Source organism: Podarcis tiliguerta (genome assembly GCF_965153285.1).
Source record: "Podarcis tiliguerta genome assembly, chromosome: 2".
Classification (NCBI taxonomy): Eukaryota; Metazoa; Chordata; class Lepidosauria; order Squamata; family Lacertidae; genus Podarcis; species Podarcis tiliguerta.
In genome coordinates this window covers 12050944-12072002 of record NC_139535.1, presented here as the reverse complement: position 1 = coordinate 12072002, position 21059 = coordinate 12050944, and the positions used below count along the sequence as shown (strand labels likewise).

General features: G+C 48.8%; 1 protein-coding gene across 1 annotated transcript in view; it reads left to right on the top strand.

Annotated features, from left to right (window-relative positions):
* The window catches only part of LOC310670336 (carnitine O-acetyltransferase-like), a 35826-nt gene that overhangs the window by 4057 nt on the left and 10710 nt on the right, over positions 1 to 21059 (top strand). Inside the window, exons 2-7 of the mRNA XM_083425530.1 lie at positions 118 to 339; positions 1767 to 1885; positions 16227 to 16280; positions 17840 to 18005; positions 19003 to 19177; positions 20243 to 20421. Coding sequence (XP_083281656.1) covers positions 118 to 339; positions 1767 to 1885; positions 16227 to 16280; positions 17840 to 18005; positions 19003 to 19177; positions 20243 to 20421 — 915 coding nt within the window. The remainder of the gene's footprint in view (positions 1 to 117; positions 340 to 1766; positions 1886 to 16226; positions 16281 to 17839; positions 18006 to 19002; positions 19178 to 20242; positions 20422 to 21059) is intronic.

The following is a 21059-nucleotide window of genomic DNA, read 5'->3' as shown; positions in this document are numbered from 1 at the left end:
CGAAAGGTCGGCGGTTCGAATCCCCGCGGCGGGGTGCGCTCCCGCTGTTCGGTCCCAGCGCCTGCCAACCTAGCAGTTCGAAAGCACCCCGTTCTTCTGCCCGTTCTTCCCTTCCAGACGCTCCACTGCAGGCATGCCTCGTCCTTCCCGCTCCCTCGCCAGCCCCTGCCCTCGCTGGCGGAGACCACAGCCCGGTACCTGCGCTCCCTGGAGCCGCTGGTGAGCCCAGAGGAGCTGGAGCAGACGCAGCAGCTGCTGGCTGAGTTCGGGGTGCCAGGCGGAGAGGGCGAGAGGCTCCAAGCACGGCTGCAGCGCCGGGTGGACCGCATGGAGAACTGGGTAAGGAATAGGGACCCCGGGCTCTGCGGAGAGACCCCACAAAGCAGGAAGAAGCTGCCGGTGGCAGTGGGGCTTCCTAGCAGAGCTCTCAGGGAAAATTCATGGCATAATTGAAAGAGCTATGCTACCATGTTAAACAGCCATGGCTTCCTCCCCAAGGGATTCTGGGAACTGAGAGGTGCTAAGCCCCTCACAGAGCTGCAGCTTCATTATACACCAGGCACCTCCAAACTCGGCCCTCCAGATGTTTTGGGACCACAACTCCCATCATCCCTAGCTCACAGGACCAGTGCTCAGGGATGATGGGAATTGTAGTCCCAAAACATTTGGAGGGCAGAGTTTGGGGGTGCCTGTTATACACCTTTAGGTGCCGGGGGAAACTGTTCCTTTTTAACCGGGCCTTTGGTTTTCGAGAGTAATTGCTTCCATTTTCGAAGGCGCCTCAGAAGTCGAACGGCTTCCGCTGCATGTTTTTCAATTTTCTCAACGGGTTTTCGGACGTTTCGGAAGTCAAATACTCTTCCGGAAGGGATTATGTTCGAAAACCAAGGTTCCTCTGTATACCTGGTACCTCAGGTTAAGTATTTAATTCGTTCCGGAGGTCCGTTCTTAACCTGAAACTGTTCTTAACCTGAAGCACCACTTTAGCTAATGGGGCCTCCCACTGCTGCCGCGCCGCTGGAGCACAATTTCTGTTCTTATTCTGAAGCAAAGTTCTTAAACTGAAGCAGTATTTCTGGGTTAGTGGAGTGTGTAACCTGAAGCGCATGTAGCCCAAGGTACCACTGTATTTTGTAATTTTATGTTGCGAACTGCCTCGAGATCTACAGGTATAGGCCAGTACACAAATTTAAACAACAACAACAACACAGTTTCCAGAGTGGTTTCACAGTCACTGGGAACGCAGGGGGTTGTAGCTCTGGGAGGGGAATCAGGGTCTCCTAACAGCTCTCGGGACCCTAAATAACAAATTACGGGTCCCATGATGATTTGGGGAAAGGCATGGCTGTTTTAAAGTTGGTACTGTAGCTGCTCCGTTAGGACAGACAGGGCATGGCCCAGGAGCAGACCTTTGTAATCTGCCACCTATGCATGCCGTTTACCTTCCCGCCACAGTGGTACCTATTTATCTACTTGCACTGGTGTGCTTTTGAACTGCTAGGTTGGCAGGAGCTGGGACAGAGGAATGGGAGCTCACCACCATTGAGCGGATTCGAACCACCGACCTTCTGATTGGCAAACGGAAGAGGCTCGGTGGTTCTGAAAACTCACCACGAACACCTCCCTCAATGGTGCCCATTTGAGAGGTGCCGGAACTGAGTTCCTGTTACTACTTCCTAGAAAAAAGCCCTGGTGGGGGGGGTGACACATCAGGGCAGAGAGAAATGTTGTATTCCCTTGTCCTAACTGGATCCCATTCATTCCAGATCACAGACTGGTGGGTTCAGTCTGCGTACCTGGAAAGTCGCCTACCCCTGGCTGTTCACTCCAGCCCCGCTGTCGTGCTGCCCAAGCAGGATTTTAATGACTGGAAAGGACAATTGAGGTAAGGAAGGGGGCAGGGGTGGGGGATGGAAGGATACTAAAGACGGGTGGGGAATTTTGACAGTCATTGGGGAAGTTGCCTTGCCTTTAGGCTGCTCAGGTTATGTTCCCTGTGCAACCCACTTCTGAGGTCCAGCTCCAAGGGCCTTCTGGCAGTTCCCTCCCTGCGAGAAGTGAGGTTGCAGGGAACCAGGCAGAGGGCCTTCTTGGTGGTGGCACCCGCCCTATGGAACGCCCTCCCATCAGGTGTCAATGAAATAAACACCTATCTGACTTTTAGAAGACGTCTGAAAGCAGCCCTTTTAAGGGAAGTTTTTAACGTCTGATGTTTTATTGTATTTTTAATACTTTGTTGGAAGCTGCCCAGAGTAGTAGCAGTAGTAACAATAACAATAATAATAATAATTTATACCCTGCCCATCTGGCTGGGCTTTCCCAGCCACTCTGGGCGGTTTCCAGCAAAATATTAAAATACATTAATGCATCAAACATTAAAAGCTTCCCTAAACAGGGCTGCCTTCAGATGTCTTCTAGAAGTCTGGTAGTTGTTGTTCTCTTTGACATTTGGTGGGAGGGTGTTCCACAGGGCGGGTGCCACTACCGAGAAGGCCCTCTGCCTGCTTCCCTGTAACTTGGCTTCTCGCAGCGAGGGAACCGCCAGAAGGCCCTCGGCGCTGGACCCCGGTGTCCGGGCAGAACGATGGGGGTGGAGACGCTCCTTCAGATATACTGGACCCAGGGCTTTTTAGGGTGACTGGGGAAACGTAGCCAGATGGGTTCTGTTCATTCAGGGGGAACCTTTGGCCCTCCAGAGTTTTACTCTCAACTCTCATCAGCCCAAGACAGCATGGCCAGTGGTCAGGTGTTGTGGGAGTGGTAGTTCTGACACAGGTTCGCCACGCCGTGTTAATCCTGCAGCAGCAGCTCTTATTTAAGCTGCCCGTGTGAACACATCCCTGGCTTGAATCCGGGTTGTCACACAACTGCTTCAGGCTGAGTCACGGTGTTTAGAAATGAGCTCACCCGGACACCGAACTAGTTAAGCATGATGTAAAACAAAGTATAATTACAAAGTGGGTGGGTGGCAATTAACCACAGCTATTCCTGCAGTTAATAAACCTGTTGCTGGCAGCAGATCAAAGTGGACCGGGTGACCAAACCTGTATCCTTATGATGGCTTCTTGGGAAGGAACAATTGTACTGGGGGTATAGCTCAGCGGTAGAGCATTTGACTGCAGATCAAGAGGTCCCTGGTTCAAGTCCGGGTGCCCCCTCTTTTTGGAGGAATTCTCATTTTTAATCCTTCCCTAGCCCCAGTGTTTCAGGTTAGTTAAAATGTATAATTGTTTTTCCTTTGGAAAATATTGCAATAAGGGCCAGGACAGGCCCCATATTCCTTGTTTAAGTCCAGTGTGTGTGTGCATGGTGGGAGAAAACACCTTTTACATTTTTGGTTCTTCCAATCCCCAAAGCCTCCTCTTGTAGGTAAAATCTTGAAATACTTTGGCAGGTAATTTTTGTCATTGAACAGAACATCTGAGCGATACCAATACATTGGTAACTTGTGTTACGGACTGGAACCATTCCGGAGGCCTGTCCGTAATGTGAAATGCTTGCAACTCAAAGCGCTTGCGCAGGCACAAAGCATGATTTAGTGCCTTTGCACATGTGAGAGCGGCGAAACCCAGAAGTAAACCGTTCCGTTACTTCTGGGTTGCTGCGGGACGTAACGCAAAAAGACGCAACATGAAGCGGCGCAACACGAGGTATGGCTGTATATTTTGCTGTCGGAACTGGAGCAGCAATTCAGTGTCCCCACATGTCAAGGCACATAGCCCTGAAGGGCTGGCTATTATTATTATTATTATTATTATTATTATTACTACTACTACTACTACTACAGTGGTACCTCAGGTTACAGGCGCTTCAGGTTACAGACGCTTCAGGTTACAGACTCCGCTGACCCAGAAATAGTACCTCAGGTTAAGAACTTTGCTTCAGGATGAGAACAGAAATCGCGCGGCGGTGGCGCAGTGGCAGCGGGAGGCCCCATTAGCTAAAGTGGTAGCTCAGGTTAAGAATAGTTTCAGGTTAAGAACGGACCTCCGGAACGAATTAAGTACTTAACCCGAGGTACCACTGTACTAATAATTGCCCATAATCTGTGGCTACAGGAAGTTTTGGGTGTGTTCTCCACTTGCAGATAGAAGGCAAACAAACATAGGTGTGTGTGGTCCACGCTCTGTGTCAACGGAGTCTGCTGTCTGGAATATGCTCCCAAACCCTTTTGCAATGCAAGGGGTTTGTTGCCTACCAGAAAAGCTGCTCTGGGAAGATTCCCTGCAGATGGAATATTCAAAAGCAATTACTCATAAATATCTGGCAGAGAACAATGTGGCAAAACCAGTATCCATAACTAAGCTTCAGGTCAGGCACATCTGTGTGCTGGGGGTATAGCTCAGCGGTAGAGCATTTGACTGCAGATCAAGAGGTCCCTGGTTCAAGTCCGGGTGCCCCCTCTTTTTATTTTTAGGAGGGATTTTGTTTGATTTCTCACCTTCCCTTTCCTTAAAGGTTCATAGTAAATAAAATAAATTAAAAGGCGCCTGCTCCTTGGGAGAAAGGCGATAGCAAACCTAGACAGCATCTTAAAAGGCAGAGACATCACCTTGCCAACAAAGGTCCATATAGTTAAAGCCATGGTTTTCCCAGTAGTGATGTATGGAAGTGAGAGCTGGACCATAAAGAAGGCTGATCGCCAGAGAATTGATGCTTTTGAATTATGGTGCTGGAGGAGATTCTTGAGAGTCCCATGGACTGCAAGAAGATCAAACGCATCGTTTCTTAAGGAAATCAGCCCTGAGTGCTCACTGGAAGGACAGATCATGAAGCTGAGGCTCCAATACTTTGGCCACCTCATGAGAAGAGAAGACTCCCTGGAAAAGACCCTGATGCTGGGAAAGATAGAGGGCACAAGGAGAAGGGGACGACGGAGGACGAGATGGTTGGATATGTTCTCAAAGCCACAAACATGAGTTTGACCAAACTGCGGGAGGCCGTGGAAGACAGGAGTGCCTGGCGTGCTGTGGTCCATGGGGTCACCAAGAGTCGGACACGACTAAACAACAACAACAAAAATAAAATTCGGGAGTAACCTCCTAACTAGGAACATATTTGGAAAGTATCAGGAAAGCGATCTCACATCTTTCAATATTACTTTCTCTATTTCTACCCTACTTTCTTGGCAAAATGTCCACAAGGCAGCTTTCAACAAAATAAGATCAAAACACAGCGCAAAAGCAAACAAATGTTAAAGATCACCAGCAGGTTAAAGCAGAAGCTGGCTACCCAATAAATATGTGCTTGTATACTATTGATGGGACGCGGGTGGCGATGTGGGTTAAAGCCTCAGTGCCTAGGGCTTGCCGATCGAAAGGTTGGCGGTTCGAATCCCCGCGGCGGGGTGCGCTCCCGTTGTTCGTTCCCAGCGCCTGCCAACCTAGCAGTTCGAAAGCACTCTCGGGTGCAAGTAGATATATAGGGACCGCTTACTAGCGGGAAGGTAAACGGCGTTTCCGTGTGCAGCTCTGGCTCGCCAGAGCAGCGATGTCACGCTGGCCACGTGACCCAGAAGTGTCTTCGGACAGCGCTGGCCCTTGGCCTCTTTGAGTGAGATGGGCGCACAACCCTAGAGTCTGTCAAGACTGGCCCGTACGGGCAGGGGTACCTTTACCTTTATACTATTGATAAATATTTACAGCCTTCAGTGAAGTTGGGAGGGAGGCAGATATTTACATGGGTGCCCCCTGGGACGGCAAGGGGGGGCAGTTGCCCCTGCCCAGATGAAACATAATCCCCACATTCCCAGCTTTCATTTAAAAAAATATATATCCAGAATTTGTAGAACCCAGAATGTGGGACAAAATGCTCAGACACAATTAGAGATATAGGAAGTGCCTTAGGAGAGCCAGTGTGGTGTAGTGGTTAAGAGCGGTAGTCTCGTAATCTGGTGAACCGGGTTCACATCTCCGCTCCTCCACATGCAGCTGCTGGGTGACCTTGGGCCAGTCACACTTCTCTGAAGTCTCTCAGCCCCACTCACCTCACAGAGTGTTTGTTGTGGGGGAGGAAGGGAAAGGAGATTGTTAGCCGCTTTGAGACTCCTTAAAGGGAGTGAAAGGCGGGATATCAAATCCAAAACTCTTCTTCACTCTTCTTATACTGAGTCAGACCACTGGGAAACCCAGCCTGATAGGTGGGGTATAAATAAAAAAACATTATTATAATATTATTATTATGGTCCATCTAGCTCTGTATTGTCTACAGACAATAGCAGCTCTACCTAGCAATGCCAGGGAGAGGTGCCACAATGAGAGTCAATGTGGTGTAGTGGTTAAGAGCGGTGGACTCGTAATCTGGTGAACCGGGTTCGCTTCCCCGCTCCTCCACGTGCAGCTGCTGGGTGACCTTGGGCCAGTCACACTTCTCTGAAGTCTCTCAGCCCCACTCACCTCACAGAGTGTTTGTTGTGGGGGAGGAAGGGAAAGGAGAATGTTAGCCGCTTTGAGACTCCTTCGGGTAGTGATAAAGCGGGACAATAGCAGCTCTACCTAGCAATGCCAGGAATTGAACCTGGAACCTCTTGTTTGCAAGGCAAACACACTCCTTCTGAGCTGCAGCCCTTCCCCTGTACTTCTCATTGTTGCTAAGAAATTAGCCTGCTCCCCCTTTTAAGGGTTTTACTTTGTACCCCACCCCCACAACACCAAGAACAAAAATTCCCATGGGTGCCTGTGCAGACATTTCCATTGCACATTCCGGGAGCCACAACTGAGAAGTTCATGTATCAGATGACAAGTGGAACCAGGGTCCTAGGAAACCATTCAAAGCTCAGAATCAGTCTGGGAACCAGCATACTAGACAGAGGAGCAGTGCAGTGTGCTCTGAATGGGCAACACCCATTATGGCCTCTGCGACTGAATTTGGGTCCAATTGGACAGTCTCCGATGGAAGACCACATTACCTACAGTTCCATGTATGGAGGGCCAGATATACACTTGAGGTGTATATTTCTGGGAACCATCTTAATTTTGTGATTTTGAGGTGTCTAAAGCTGTTTTTAACACTGTGTCTTAGTGTTGTAACCCACTCCGGGACCCTAGGGTGAAGGGCAGGTAATTAATAATAATAATAATAATAATAATAGTAATAGCAATAACGGACTAAGAGGTACCTGATTCAAGCTCAGGTGCTTCCCATCTTTTATCTTTTATCTGCATTTATCTTTCTTCCTTTTTAAATTTATTTAATCATTTTTTCAATACAAACAACAACCGCAAAAGACACATACAACAAAAACCATAATAACACTAATAACAAATTTGACAATTCAGATTTGAATACACTGATATACCTATGACTACATCTTTTTAACAATATTTCCCCACCTCTCTCTCCTCCCCCTACTTTCCACCACTATCCGCCTTATCGCTTAAATATTCATTCCAGATTTCTTCATATTTATCCATTCTTAATTTGTGTTGACATGCAATTCGTTCGTATGTAGCTAATCTGTCCATATTATGAATCGATGTGCTCAATGGAATCTTTTTGCGGCTCTTCCAATTCATCAAAACAAGTTTTTTTGCTTCTAATATAGCACGGTACATCCATATTTTTTTTACCCCTTGTAATCTCCCACGTTTCCAGAATATAATTACGTCTACATCTTTCTTCTTCCATGACCTCAAAAGCTCATGGTGGATAACACTTATTTCTAGAAACATATGATTGGGCAAATCCCAAGAGTTCTTAGAGATAACTCAGTTCCCTGTCTGTTGAAGGAGGTAGCTCAGTGGTAAAGAATTTGACTGCAGGTCAAGCTTTTCTTACCCTCTCTTTGGGGGAAAAGAGGAATAAATCCTATCTGGGTGTTATAACACCCTACATATAGATAATAGGGATGCGAGTGGCACCGTGGTCTAAACCACTGGGCCTCTTGGGCTTGCCGATCAGAAGGTTGGCGGTTCGAATCCCTGCAACGGGGTGAGCTCCCGTTGCTCTGTCGCAGCTCCTGCCAACCTAGCAGTTTGAAAGCATTCCTGTGCAGGTAGATAAATAGGTACCGCTGCGGCAGGAAGGTAAACGGCATTTCGGTGCACTCTGACACTCGTCACAGTCCTCCGTGTGCCAGTAGCGGTTTAGTCATGCTGGCCACATGACCTGGAAAAGTGTCTGTGGACAAACGCCGGCTCTCTCGGCCTGAAAGCAAGATGAGCTCGCAACCCCATAGTTGCCTTTGACTGGACTTAACCGTCCAGGGGTCCTTTACCAGGACGTACAGTCATACCTCGGGTTACAGATGCTCCAGGTTGCGTTTTTTTGGGTTACAGACCGCAGGAACCCAGAAGTACGGGAACAAGTTACTTCCGGGTTTCGGTGGTCACGCATGCGCAGAAGTGCTAAATTGTGCTTTGCGCATGCGCAGAAGCACTGAATCACAACCTGCGCATGCACGGACGTGCAGCTGCAGGTTGTGAATGCTGCGGGTTGCAAACGTGCATCCCCCACAGATCACGTTCGCAACCTGAACTTTCACTGTATGTTGTTCAGGGCTTTGTAAATTAATCCAAGGACCTTGAACCTGGCTCAGTATTAGATGAGCAGACAGTGCAGATGCTTTAACAGCGCTGTCACATGTTGTTGGTCAGATGTAGGAAGGATCAGCAACTCAGCCACCATATTCTGCACCAGCCAGAGCTTTTGAGCCGGGCCCAAGGGCAGCCCCACATAGAGCACATTACAGTAGTCCAGCCTCAAGGTTCCGAACACATAGACTAGCTGTGTCCTCCAGCTGTTTGGACTGATGAGAGTTGGACATTCTAAACATCTGGAGGCCAGCAGACTGCTCCAGAAACCCTTTGCACAGGTGGATGTGGAAGCGTTGCCTGCTAGGTATAATGTTTGCAGTGGTTAGTCATAAGTACACAGTAGGAGAACTATGTGGCAAAACCAGTATCCATAAGAAAGCTTCCTGGGCAGACATGCCTATGTACCGGGGGTATAGCTCAGCGGTAGAGCATTTGACTGCAGATCAAGAGGTCCCTGGTTCAAGTCCGGGTGCCCCCTCTTTTTAGAGGAATTTGTTTCTGGTTTGCCACCATCCTGCTTCCTCCAATAACTTGTGGTGGGTAACATGGGAGATACTTTTAATGAAATTTGATGTAGAATAGGAAGATCAGTGATGGTAGAAAGGTGATTTCCCCAACTTTACTCATCTTCCCCTGCCTTGTGCAACACTAGGAAGTGTAGGTAGTTTTCACAGGTGTCCTCTCAGTCTGCAAGCGGATGATGGTTAGGCCAGGACTCTACACGAGTTGACTATGTGCTCAATAACCTTTTGCAATGCAGAGATTTGCAGCAGGTGGTTGCTCAGCAGGAAAAAAAAATGATGATGTGGCAAAAGTGGGCTATAGGTGGAGCAATTAAAACCATTAGTCGTAAGTACACAGTAGAGAATAATGTGGCAAAACCCGTATCCATAAGAAGGCTTGCTGGGCAAACATGTCTATGTGCCGGGGGTATAGCTCAGCGGTAGAGCATTTGACTGCAGATCAAGAGGTCCCTGGTTCAAGTCCAGGTGCCCCCTCTTTTTAGTGGCAGTTGGGGCTCTGCTGTTCTCCTGCCTTCCCAAAGTCGCAGGCTCCCGCTGCTTACCGAAAGGGGAAGGTGCGCAGAGCTCAGCGCATTGCATGGTGGCCGGTGCATCAGATTCCCTCTGTCACCATGTTCTCTGCTCCTCACTCCTGAGCTGCCAGCATACTGTTCTGTTGTCACACTGCAGTTTGTGTGGCCACCTGTCAGCAAGTTTACAACCTGCAATGTGACGACATCCTTACATTTTTATTACATACCAAGACAAAAGATGAGTGAGGCTGGAAGGATGGTTTCCTCACCTTTATTAATCTTCCTTTGCCATGTGCAGATATAGGATGTTTAAGCTGTTTTTCTCAGACCCAGTGTGGTGTAGTGGTTAAGAGCGGTAGACTCGTAATCTGGTGAACCGGGTTCGCGTCTCCGCTCCTCCACATGCAGCTGCTGGGTGACCTTGGGCCAGTCACACTTCTCTGAAGTCTCTCAGCCCCACTCACCTCACAGAGCGTTTGTTGTGGGGGAGGAAGGGAAAGGAGAATGTGAGCCGCTTTGAGACTCCTTAAAGGGAGTGAAAGGCGGGATATCAAATCGAAAACCCAAAGAAAATAGCTAGTGCACTATGTGAGCTGATTCCGCTCAAGAACCCAGAAATTAGCAGCAGGTTATTCTGCAGAAGAAAAAAAATGATGCGGCCAGAGTTTCCTGTAGGCAGAGTATTTTAAATCATTAGTCATAAGTACATGGTAAAAACTATGTGGCAAAACCAGTATCCATAAGAAGGCATGCTAAGCGAACATGCCTATGTGCCGGGGGTATAGCTCAGCGGTAGAGCATTTGACTGCAGATCAAGAGGTCCCTGGTTCAAGTCCGGGTGTCCCCTCTTTTTAGAGGAATTTGTTTCTGGTTTGCCACCATCCTCCTTTCTCCAATAACTTGTGGTGGGTAACCTGGTAGATGGGTTTAAGGAAATAGAGGCTGCAACCATTTTATGCGCGTCTGAAATGTGCATGACCATGCACATTGCTCCAAACTCTGATTTTTTAAAGGGGCTGGTGAGAAAGTGCAGCTGTTCTGCCTTGATCTCCCAGCTTCCCAGCATGGCAGACCACTGCTGTTTCATGAGAGGGAGAGGTGGCAGGGATCTTGGCGCATTGCATGGCGCATGAGCATTTGATCAGTAGGCAGTTGCACAGTGTAGGGAAGTGGCGTCTCATGCTCATTCCCCCTACGGCTGAAAGAAAGAAGCCTGTGTATTAAATGGCAGGCTTTTTTCTCTTGCTTCCAACAGCAGCTGGGCAGGAGGACGAAGGGGAGAATTACTATCTCCGCTTCGTTCCTCTCCACCCCATCAGTGACAGGAGAAATTTGAGACACTGCTTACTATTGCCTGCCTCCCTCAGCTGCCGGCTTCCTGTCCTCTTCTCACACTGCAGTTCATGGGGCCACCTGTTGGTGACCATTCCAATTGCAGTGTGGTGACATCCTTACAATTTTATTATATACTACGAAAAAAGATCAGTGGTAGTTATATCTATCTATCTATCTATCTATCTATACGTCCACCTTTAGTGATCTTCTCCTGCCATGTGCCACTAGAAGAAGTGCAGGTAGTGTTTTCATATGTAATAATCATTTTGCGGAGGATTGTTGTTGGGCCTAAAGCTGTGACCTCCGTGTGAGCTGACTGCTCTAGGGCACTTTTCAAGACAGAGATTTGCGGGAGGTTATTCCTCAGTAGAAAGCTTGATGTGGATTGAGTTGCTTGTAGGTAGGGTGTTTAAAACCATTAGTCGAAAGTACAGGGTAGAGAACTATGTGGCAAAACCCGTATCCATAAGTGGCCTTCCTGGGCAGACATGCCTATGTGCTGGGGGTATAGCTCAGCGGTAGAGCATTTGACTGCAGATCAAGAGGTCCCTGGTTCAAGTCCGGGTGCCCCCTCTTTTTAGAGGAATTTGTTTCTGGTTTGCCACCTCCTCACTTTCTCCAATAGTTTGTGGCGGGTAACCTGGTAGACGGGTGTAAGGAAATAGAGGCTGCAACCATTTTATGCACGTCCGAAATGTGCGCGACCGTGCACATTGCTCCAAACCCGGATGTGACCCCCCCCCATTTTTTAAGGGGGCTGGTGAGGAAGTGTAGCTGTTCTGCCTTGATCTCCCAGCTTCCCAGGATGGCAGACCACTGCTGTTTCGTGAGAGGGAGAGGTTGCAGGGATCTTGGCGCATTGCATGGCACATGAGCATTTGATCAGTAGGCAGTGGCACAGTGTAGGGAAGTGGCGTCTCATGCTCATTCCCCCCATGGCTGAAAGAAAGAAGCCTGTGTATTAAATGGCAGGCTTTTTTCTCTTGCTTCCAACAGCAGCAGGGCAGGAGGGCGAAGGGGAGAATTACTATCTCCGCTTCGTTCCTCTCCTCCCCATCAGCGACAGGAGGAATTTGAGACAGTGCTTACTATTGCCTGCCTCCCTCAGCTGCCAGCTTCCTGTCCTCTTTTCACACTGCAGTTCATGGGGCCACCTGTTGGTGACCATTCAAATTGCAGCGTGGTGACATCCTTACAGTTTTATTATATACTACGAAAAAAGATCAGTGGTAGTTATCTATATCATCTATCTATATCTATCTATCTATCTATGTCCACCTTTACTGATCTTCTCCTGCCATGTGCCACTATAAGAAGTGCAGGTAGTGTTCTCATATGTAATAATCATTTTGCAGGGGATTGTTTTTGGGCCTAAAGCTGCGACCTCCGTGTGAGCTGACTCTGCTCTAGAGCACTTTGCAAGACAGAGATTTGCGGGAGGTTATTCCTCAGTAGAAAGCTTGATGTGGAGTGAGTTGCCTGTAGGTAGGGTGTTTAAACCATTTGTCGAAAGTACAGGGTAGAGAACTATGTGGCAAAACTGGTATCCATAAGAAGGCTTGCTGGGCAGACATACCTATGTGCTGGGGGTATAGCTCAGCGGTAGAGCATTTGACTGCAGATCAAGAGGTCCCTGGTTCAAGTCCGGGTGCCCCCTCTTTTTAGAGGAATTTGTTTCTGGTTTGCCACCTCCTCACTTTCTCCAATAGCTTGTGGTGGGTAACCTGGTAGATGGGTGGCTGCAACCATTTTATGCGTGTCGGAAATGTGCGCGAACGTGCACATTGCTCCAAACCCAGATGTGAACCCCCCCCATTTTTTAAGGGGGTTGGTGAGGAAGTGCAGCTGTTCTGCCTTGATCTCCCAGCTTCTCAGCATTGCAGACCACTGCTGTTTCCTGAGAGGGAGAGGTGGCAGGGATCATGGCGCATGAGCATTTGATCAGTAGGCAGCGGCAGTGTAGGCGTGAGGCTTGTGGAAGCATACTACAACTACAGATTTATTAATCATAAATCAGGACAGAGAAACATGTCGTCTCTCTCATGTCGTCTCAGAGAGAAACAAAAGCAAAAGCTATACACACAACGGAAGTTCCCAGCATACTGTGCTGGAATGTAAACAGACATGTGACATGTAACAATCCCATGTCTGTTCCTTAAGGCGGAATGGAAAGGTCAACAAAACCTGCCACCCCCTGCAAATTCCCCTCCTTTTACACCTCACCAACATTCCAGATGCATTTGTTTTGTTTAGTCGTTTAGTGGTGTCCGACTCTTCGTGACCCCCTGGACCAGAGCACGCCAGGCTCTCCTGTCTTGTGCCCTCCATCTTTCCCAACATCAGGGTCTTTTCCAGGGAGTCTTCTCTTCTCATGAGGTGGCCAAAGTACTGGAGCCTCAGCTTCACGATCTGTCCTTCCAGTGAGCACTCAGGGCTGATTTCCTTCAGAACGGATAGGTTTGATCTTCTTGTGGTCCATGGGACTCTCAAGAGTCTCCTCCAGCACCATAATTAAAAGCATCAATTCTTTGGCGATCAGCCTTCTTTATGGTCCAGCTCTCACTTCCATACATCACTACTGGGAAAACCATGGCTTTAACTATATGGACCTTTGTTGGCAAGGTGATGTCTCTGCTTTATAAGATGCTGTCTAGGTTTGTCATCACCTTTCTCCCAAGAAGCAGGCGTCTTTTAATTTCGTGACTGCTGTCACCATTTGCAGTGATCATAGTTCACCCCATCTACCAGCCATCTTCTGACATGCCGTAGTAGCTGCTGAGGCAGTTCAGGGCAAGCTCCATTACTCTGTCTACTTTCCAACACTGCAGATTGCTGCTGTTGACCAAAAGTGGGCATGGGGCATAGACCAATCCAATGGTCTTGCCACCACACAGATATGTCAGGTTCCCTGCATGCCTCACAACCAGCATTTAGTGACATCTCACCTTCATGACCCTGACTACCGAGAGAAGGAAGCCTGCAATTCACGCTCCAGAGGTTTTCCCCTATCAATTTCTGTGGCAGTGGGGGGTCCTCTCCCCACCCACCAGTTGTGGTTGCAGGGGGAGCATGGTGCAGCTTAGACCTTCCTCTTTTCACTACATGCCACTGCTGGTGGCGGAGGAAGAGGGGAATGGAGAAAGCTGTGAGGCAAGCGGCAGCAGCCTGGCCTGCCTATTCCTCTGTGTCTTGCCTGGGCTACACCCTGACAGCCTGCCTGAGCTGCCCACCTGCTCTTGTTTTCACAATGCAGTTTGTGTGGCCCTCTGCTGGTGGCCATACACACTGCAGCCTGATGACATCCTTACAATTTTGATATATACTAAGACAGAAGAAAGGGACGCGGGTGGCGCTGTGGGTAAAAGCCTCAGCGCCTAGGTCTTGCCGATTGCATGGTCGGCGGTTCGAATCCCCGCGGCGGGGTGCGCTCCCGTCGTTCGGTCCCAGCGCCTGCCAACCTACCAGTTCGAAAGCACCCCCGGGTGCAAGTAGATAAATAGGTACCGCTTTATAGCGGGAAGGTAAACGGCGTTCCGTGTGCTGCGCTGGCTCGCCAGATGCAGCTTGTCACGCTGGCCACGTGACCCCGAAGTGTCTCCGGACAGCGCTGGCCCTCGGCCTCTTGAGTGAGATGGGCACACAACCCTAGAGTCTGTCAAGACTGGTCCGTACGGGCAGGGGTACCTTTACCTTTTTACCTAAGACAGAAGAAGATGAGAGTTTCCTGTAGGTAGAGCATTTAAAGCCATTAGTCATAAGTACACAGTAGGAGAACTATGCAGCAAAACCAGTATCCATAAGAAGGCTTGCTGGGCAGACATGCCTATGTGCCGGGGGTATAGCTCAGCGGTAGAGCATTTGACTGCAGATCAAGAGGTCCCTGGTTCAAGTCCGGGTGCCCCCTCTTTTTAGAGGAATTTGTTTCTGGTTTGCCACCATCCTGCTTTCTCCAATAACTTGTGGTGGGTAACATGGATTTCATGAAAAGTGGTGTAAAATAAGATCAGTGGTGGCACAGAGATGGCTTCTCCACATTTAGCTCAGTGGTAGAAAATTTGACTGCAGATCAAGTCCTGATGTGTGCAAAATGGTAGTAGGACTTAATTTATGATGTAAATAAACCTGTTTATAGAAAGATACGGGGCATATCTGGTGCCCTTACATAGATTTCTTAGTGATTAAAAACCTGTGCTCTGGTATTTGACTTCTGATCAAGGCGTCTTGGTTCTAATCTGGTTCTGCCAGCTCTCTCTTTTGTATTTAGCATAATTATAGTTTTGTGAATTTTACAACACCACCATTAAACATTACCTGGGCAATGTAATAATTATTCCTAATTGAATAGTTAAATTCAAAATCCTAAAGAGAGGCTGAGAAGGTACATGGGTTTAAAATTGTATTTATACTAGCTCAGCTATGTTGTGAGCTGATCAGTAAAGGCTTTACCCCCTTGAAAAGTAAGGTATAAATACAGTCCTTAAAAACATGTCTCTTTGTTCAAAAAATCTCTCTGTGTGGAAATAAAAACAACCGTTTTCCTCACTCTTCTGGTGAGTTTTGAAGGAAAGTGTGATTCTGCTCACTGAAGCTCTGAAGCACATAGTTGCGCATAAAGCACAGATAAGCTTTGTTTCCCAAACTTTCTAGATCTGAATCACACTTCCCTGCTCCTGAATTATAACCGGAGGCATGCTTCACTCCATGGGTAGGCAAACTAAGACCTGGGGGCCAAATCCAGCCCAATCGCCTTCTAAATCCGGCCCGCGGACAGTCCGGGAATCAGCATGTTTTTACATGAGTAGAATGTGTCCTTTTATTTAAAATGCATCTCTGGGTTATTTGCGGGGCCTGTCTGGTGTTTTAACCTAAGTAGAATGTGTGCTTTTATTTAAAATGCATCTCTGGGTTATTTGTGGGGCATAGGAATTCATTCATCCCCCCCCCCCCCAAAAAAATATAGTCTGGCCCCCACAAGGTCTGAGGGACAGTGGCTGAAATAGGCCCATGGCTGAAAAAGGTTGCTGACCACTGCTTCACTCTCACACTGAAAAATAATTACTTTTTCTAAAAAGTATAAAAATAATAAGGATCACCCAGCTTAGCTTGATGAAGAGCTCCTGAGAAATTGGAAGCTTTCTTCCTCAATCTTTTCCCCCTTTTGGTTGGTCAGTCATAATAGCAAAGGCAATGATTTTATTAAGCAGGGAATCTATTTTAGCGTGTTTAAGGGCCCAGGACCCGTGGTGCATGAATACTGGAGCTTGAGGTTTCTCTATGAAGCGTTTAACCTAAGGTTTTATTTTTATCTCTCCTTCATGTAGGTTTGCTGCAAAGCTCATTGCTGGCGTGTTGGATTTCAAGGCAAAGATTGACCAGTGAGTATTCTGGATTGACATAATCGGGAAGTACAGAGAGAGTGTCACATGCAGGACACAACCTGCTGGTGTGAGATGTAAACATAGGGTATCTTCAGGTGTGTGTGTGAGAGGAGAGTCTACTGTTTCAGGGCGCTATGGGGTGTATATTAGACAGCTATGGATGTTGCCACTGTGGTCTTGACACTGGCAACCTCAGGACTGGATTACTGCAACATACTCAATGTGGGGCTTCCCTTGGGCTTAACCCAGAAGAATTCGGCTGTACAACCAGGCAAACAAACAAACCAAAACCTCACTTAGATAAATTAAAACCAAGGGGAGGAGAAATACATTAAAAGCATCTTGCCCGCTTCTAAAAGGCCACAGATTAAACTTTAAACTAAGTCCAAAGGCCTGGTTCTAGAGGGAAGTTTTTGCCTGGCACCTAAAGATATATAGTGATGGCACCAGCCGAGCGTCCCTAGGGAGAGGATTCCTCAAGCGGGGAGCCACTGCAGAAAAGGCCCTGTTCTCGTGTTGCCACCCTCCGGACCTGTCATGGAGGAGGCACACATAAAAGGTCCTCAGAGGATGATTCCAGGGCTGGGTCAGTTCCTTGAGGGTCCTTTTAACATTTAAAGCTCAAACAACTTGAGACCTGGGTATATCTCAGGGATTGCCTTGCCCCCTACATCCCTGCCTGGAAACTGCTCCCAATAATGTGGTACTGCTGAGCAGTGGCGTAGCGTGGGTTGTCAGCACCTGGGGCAAGGCAAGTAATTTGCGGCCCCCCCCCCCGCTGCACTGTCTCTCCCCCAGATAGTCCCTCGCTCTCTCTCCGCACCGCACCGCATGCCTGGCACCCTCCCCTCCACAGTGGGCGGCGACCCGGCCGCTCGGATCGGATTCGCACAGCCAGCACTGCAGTGAGAGAGAGTGAGTGAGCCAGGTAGGGGCAGAGAGCTGCGAGTGCGAGCGCGAGCGCCCCCCCCCAGATGTTGCGCCCGGTGCGGCCGGCCCCCCCTGCACCCCCCACGCTACGCCACTGCTGCTGAGAGTCCTCCGTGTCTCAGAGGCGAGCTTTGTATGCAGCGAAAGAGGGGGGCTTTTAGTGTTGCAACTCCAACCCTCCGGAATTTGTTACCAGCTGAAATTAGGCATTTCGATATTTAGGTGACTACAGAAGACATTTTTGTTGAAAAAAAGTGTTTCCCCAAGGGGTGACCCAGTCATTTATGGAGCAACTGTGTAGCTGAAAGAAAAAAATGTTCTGTTGTTTTTAGAAGGCTGTATCGTTTTTAGAGTTTTCCAGAATGGCTTTTTGGAACTTTTTGGTGTTTCAACTTGGCGGCTTTCTGCTGTGAAACGCTCTATAAATTTGTCAAATAAAATAAGAAGTGGTCCTCAAGAGCATATATATGACGATAAAGGCTAACACGTATATTGTGGCATAAGCTTTGCCTTGTCTAAAACACACCCCATATCACCTCTACTGTCCAAAGCAGCAGCAGCAACCTTACAGGTTGAGATTTGAAGGGCATTGACTTGTTTATCCCCCTTTTCCCCCTTCATGCCAGCCAGACCCTGTTAGTCGAATATTCCCGAGGCTACCCTCTCTGTATGGAGCAATATTCCCGCATCTTTGCCTCGTGCAGACTTCCAGGGCCTAAACATGATTCTGTCTTGCTGCCTCCACCCGGCCGAAGACCGCCCACCTACATCACGGTAGTCCGCAACTTCCAGGTAACTATCGCTGTCCGGCTATACAGTGGTACCTTGGGTTACAGGCGCTTCAGGTTACAGACGCTTCAGGTTACAGACTCCGCTAACCCAGAAATAGTACCTCAGGTTAAGAACTTTGCTTCAGGATGAGAACAGAAATCACCTGGCAGCAGCGGGAGGCTGTTCTTAACCTGGAACTGTTCTTAACCTGAAGCACCACTTTAGCTAATGGGGCCTCCCGCTATACGATTTCTGTTCTCATCCTGAAGCAAAGTTCTTAACCCGAGATACTACTTCCGGGTTAGCAGAGTCTGTAACCTGAAGCGCCTGTAACCTGAAGCGTCTGTAACCCGAAGCGTCTGTAACCCGAGGTGTTGTTGTTGTTGTTGTTTAGTCGTTCAGTCGTGTCCGACTCTTCGTGACCCCATGGACCAGAGCACGCCAGGCACTTCTGTCTTCCACTGCCACCCGCAGTTTGGTCAGATTCATGTTTGTAGCTTCGAGAACACTGTCTAACCATCTCGTCCTCTGTCGTCCTCTTCTCCTTGTGCCCTCCATCTTTCCCAACATCAGGGTCTTTTCCAGTGAGTCTTCTCTTCTCATGAGGTGGCCAAAGTATTGGAGCCTCAGCTTCACGATCTGTCCTTCCAGTGAGCACTCAGGGCTGACTTCCTTAAGAATGGATGCATTTGATCTTCTTGCAGTCCATGGGACTCTCAAGAGTTTCCTCCAGCACCATAATTCAAAAGCATCAATTCTTCGGCGATCAGCCTTCTCTATGGTCCAGCTCTCACTTCCATACATCACTACTGGGAAAACCATAGCTTTTACTATACGGACCTTTGTTGGCAAGGTGATGTCTCTACTTTTTAAAATGCTATCTAGGTACCACTGTTTATATTGTTATAACCCGAGGTACCACTGTTTATATTGTTATAACCCGAGGTACCACTGTTTATATTGTTTCCCAGTAAGCTTAAACCTTACTACAAGACGGTGCTTGTTATGCTTCCTGCAGTTCTTCCAACTTGAAGTGTACAACAGCGACGGGACGCCTCTCACTGTTGACCAGCTGCACTGGCAGCTCCAGCGAATCCGTGCGCAGTCTTGGAAGACCGATAAGGAGCCCCTGGGAGTGCTGACTAGTGACCACCGACACACGTGGGGACAGGCCTACACCACTCTCATGAGAGGTATCTTTGCGTGTGCATGCTGTAGGGAGACTGGGTCAGCTATAGAATTATTATTATTATTATTATTATTATTATTATTATTCCATTCGGCTGGTTTCCTCAGCCACTCTGGGCGGCTCCCAACAGAATATTAAAAACACAATAAAACATCAAACATTAAAAACTTCCCTAAACAGGGCTGCCTTCAGGTGTCTTCTAAAAGTCAGATAGCTGTTTATTTCCTTGACATCTGATGGAAGGGCATTCCACAGGGTGGGTGCCACTACTGAGAAGGCCCTCTGCCTGGTAACCTCACTTCTCGCAGCGAGGGAACCGCCAGAAGGCCTTCGGAGCTGGACCTCAATGGCTGAACAATGGGGGTGGAGACGCTTCTTCAGGTATACTGGACCAAGGCCATTTAGGGTTTTAAAGGTCATCACCAACACTTTGAATTGTGCTCGGAGACATACTGGGAGCCAATGTAGGTCTTTCAGGACCGGTGTTATATGGTCTCGGCGGCCGCTCCCAGTCACCAGTCTAGCTGCCGCATTCTGGATTAATTGCAGTTTCCGAGTCACCTTCAAAGGTAGCCCCACGTAGAGCGCATTGCAGTAGTCCAAGCGGGAAATAACCAGAGCATGCACCACTTGGGCGAGACAGTCCGTGGGCAGGTAGGGTCTCAGCCTGCGTACCAGGTGGAGCTGGTAAACATCTGCCCTGAACACAGAATTAACCTGCGCCTCCATGGACAGCTGTGAGTCCAGAATGACTCCCAGGCTGCACATCTGTTCCTTCAGTTGCCCCATTCAGGACCAGGGAGTCCCCCACACCTGCATGTGACAGCGTGCTCTTAATCCAGTTTTCCAAGACCTCCCCAGTGTTAACACTTAACCGTGGAGGCTAATAAAGTTAGCCGGGGGTCGAGCATTAATGTCTACACCGGGCCAGCGTGGAGAGCACTCTCTGGTGGGCCGCTTCTTCAAAACAATGCATTGGTTAGCTTGTGAGCGCAACGCTCCTTCTCTGCTGCACCGCAGGGCTGGCATAACCTTCGTGTTTCGCTTTCCTCTCCCTCCTTGCCACCAGACAAGCTGAACCGGGATTCGGCCCGTGCCATTCAGCGCAGCCTCTTCACCGTCTGCTTGGACGCTCCCGTCCTGAAAGTCTCGGATGCGCTAGCGAGCAGCCGCCTGGCGGCACAGATGCTGCATGGCGGAGGCAGTTACTCAAACAGCGGCAATCGCTGGTTCGACAAGACTCTGCAGGTGAGGACGACTTCAGGGTAAAGGGGGGGGCTACTCCTTTTTGAAAGCCTGGAGGAGGCACCACCGCTGTGGTCAGACTAGAGGTGTTTGGAAAGTGGGGGTCTCTCTCTCCCCCTCCCCGCCACCCCCATGTCTTGGTTCAGGTAGGGAAGGGCTCACAGGGCAGAGCATCTATAGGGCGCCACATAAAAGGGTAGCTTTATTTTTGTCGTGCTTTTTTTGGAAAGGGAGGGAAGCAACTAAGGCTCCTTCTGCACTGTACATTAAAAGCAGTATCATCCCAGTCGTGGCTTCCTCCAAAGAATCTTGGAAATAGCATACCCAATATTTCTTCAATGAAAATAAAGGTAAAGGGACCCCTGACCATTAGGTCCAGTCGTGGCTGACTCTGGGGTTGCGGCGCTCATCTCGCTTTATTGGCCGAGGGAGCCGGCGTACAGCTACTGGGTCATGTAGCCAGCAGGACTAAGCCGCTTCTGGCGAAACCAGAGCAGCGCACGGAAACGCCGTTTACCTTCCTGCCGGAGCGGTACCTCTTTATCTACTTGCACTGGTGTGCTTTCAAACTGCTAGGTTGGCAGGAGCAGGGACCGAGCAACGGGAGCTCACCCCGTCGCAGGGATTTGAACCGCCGACCT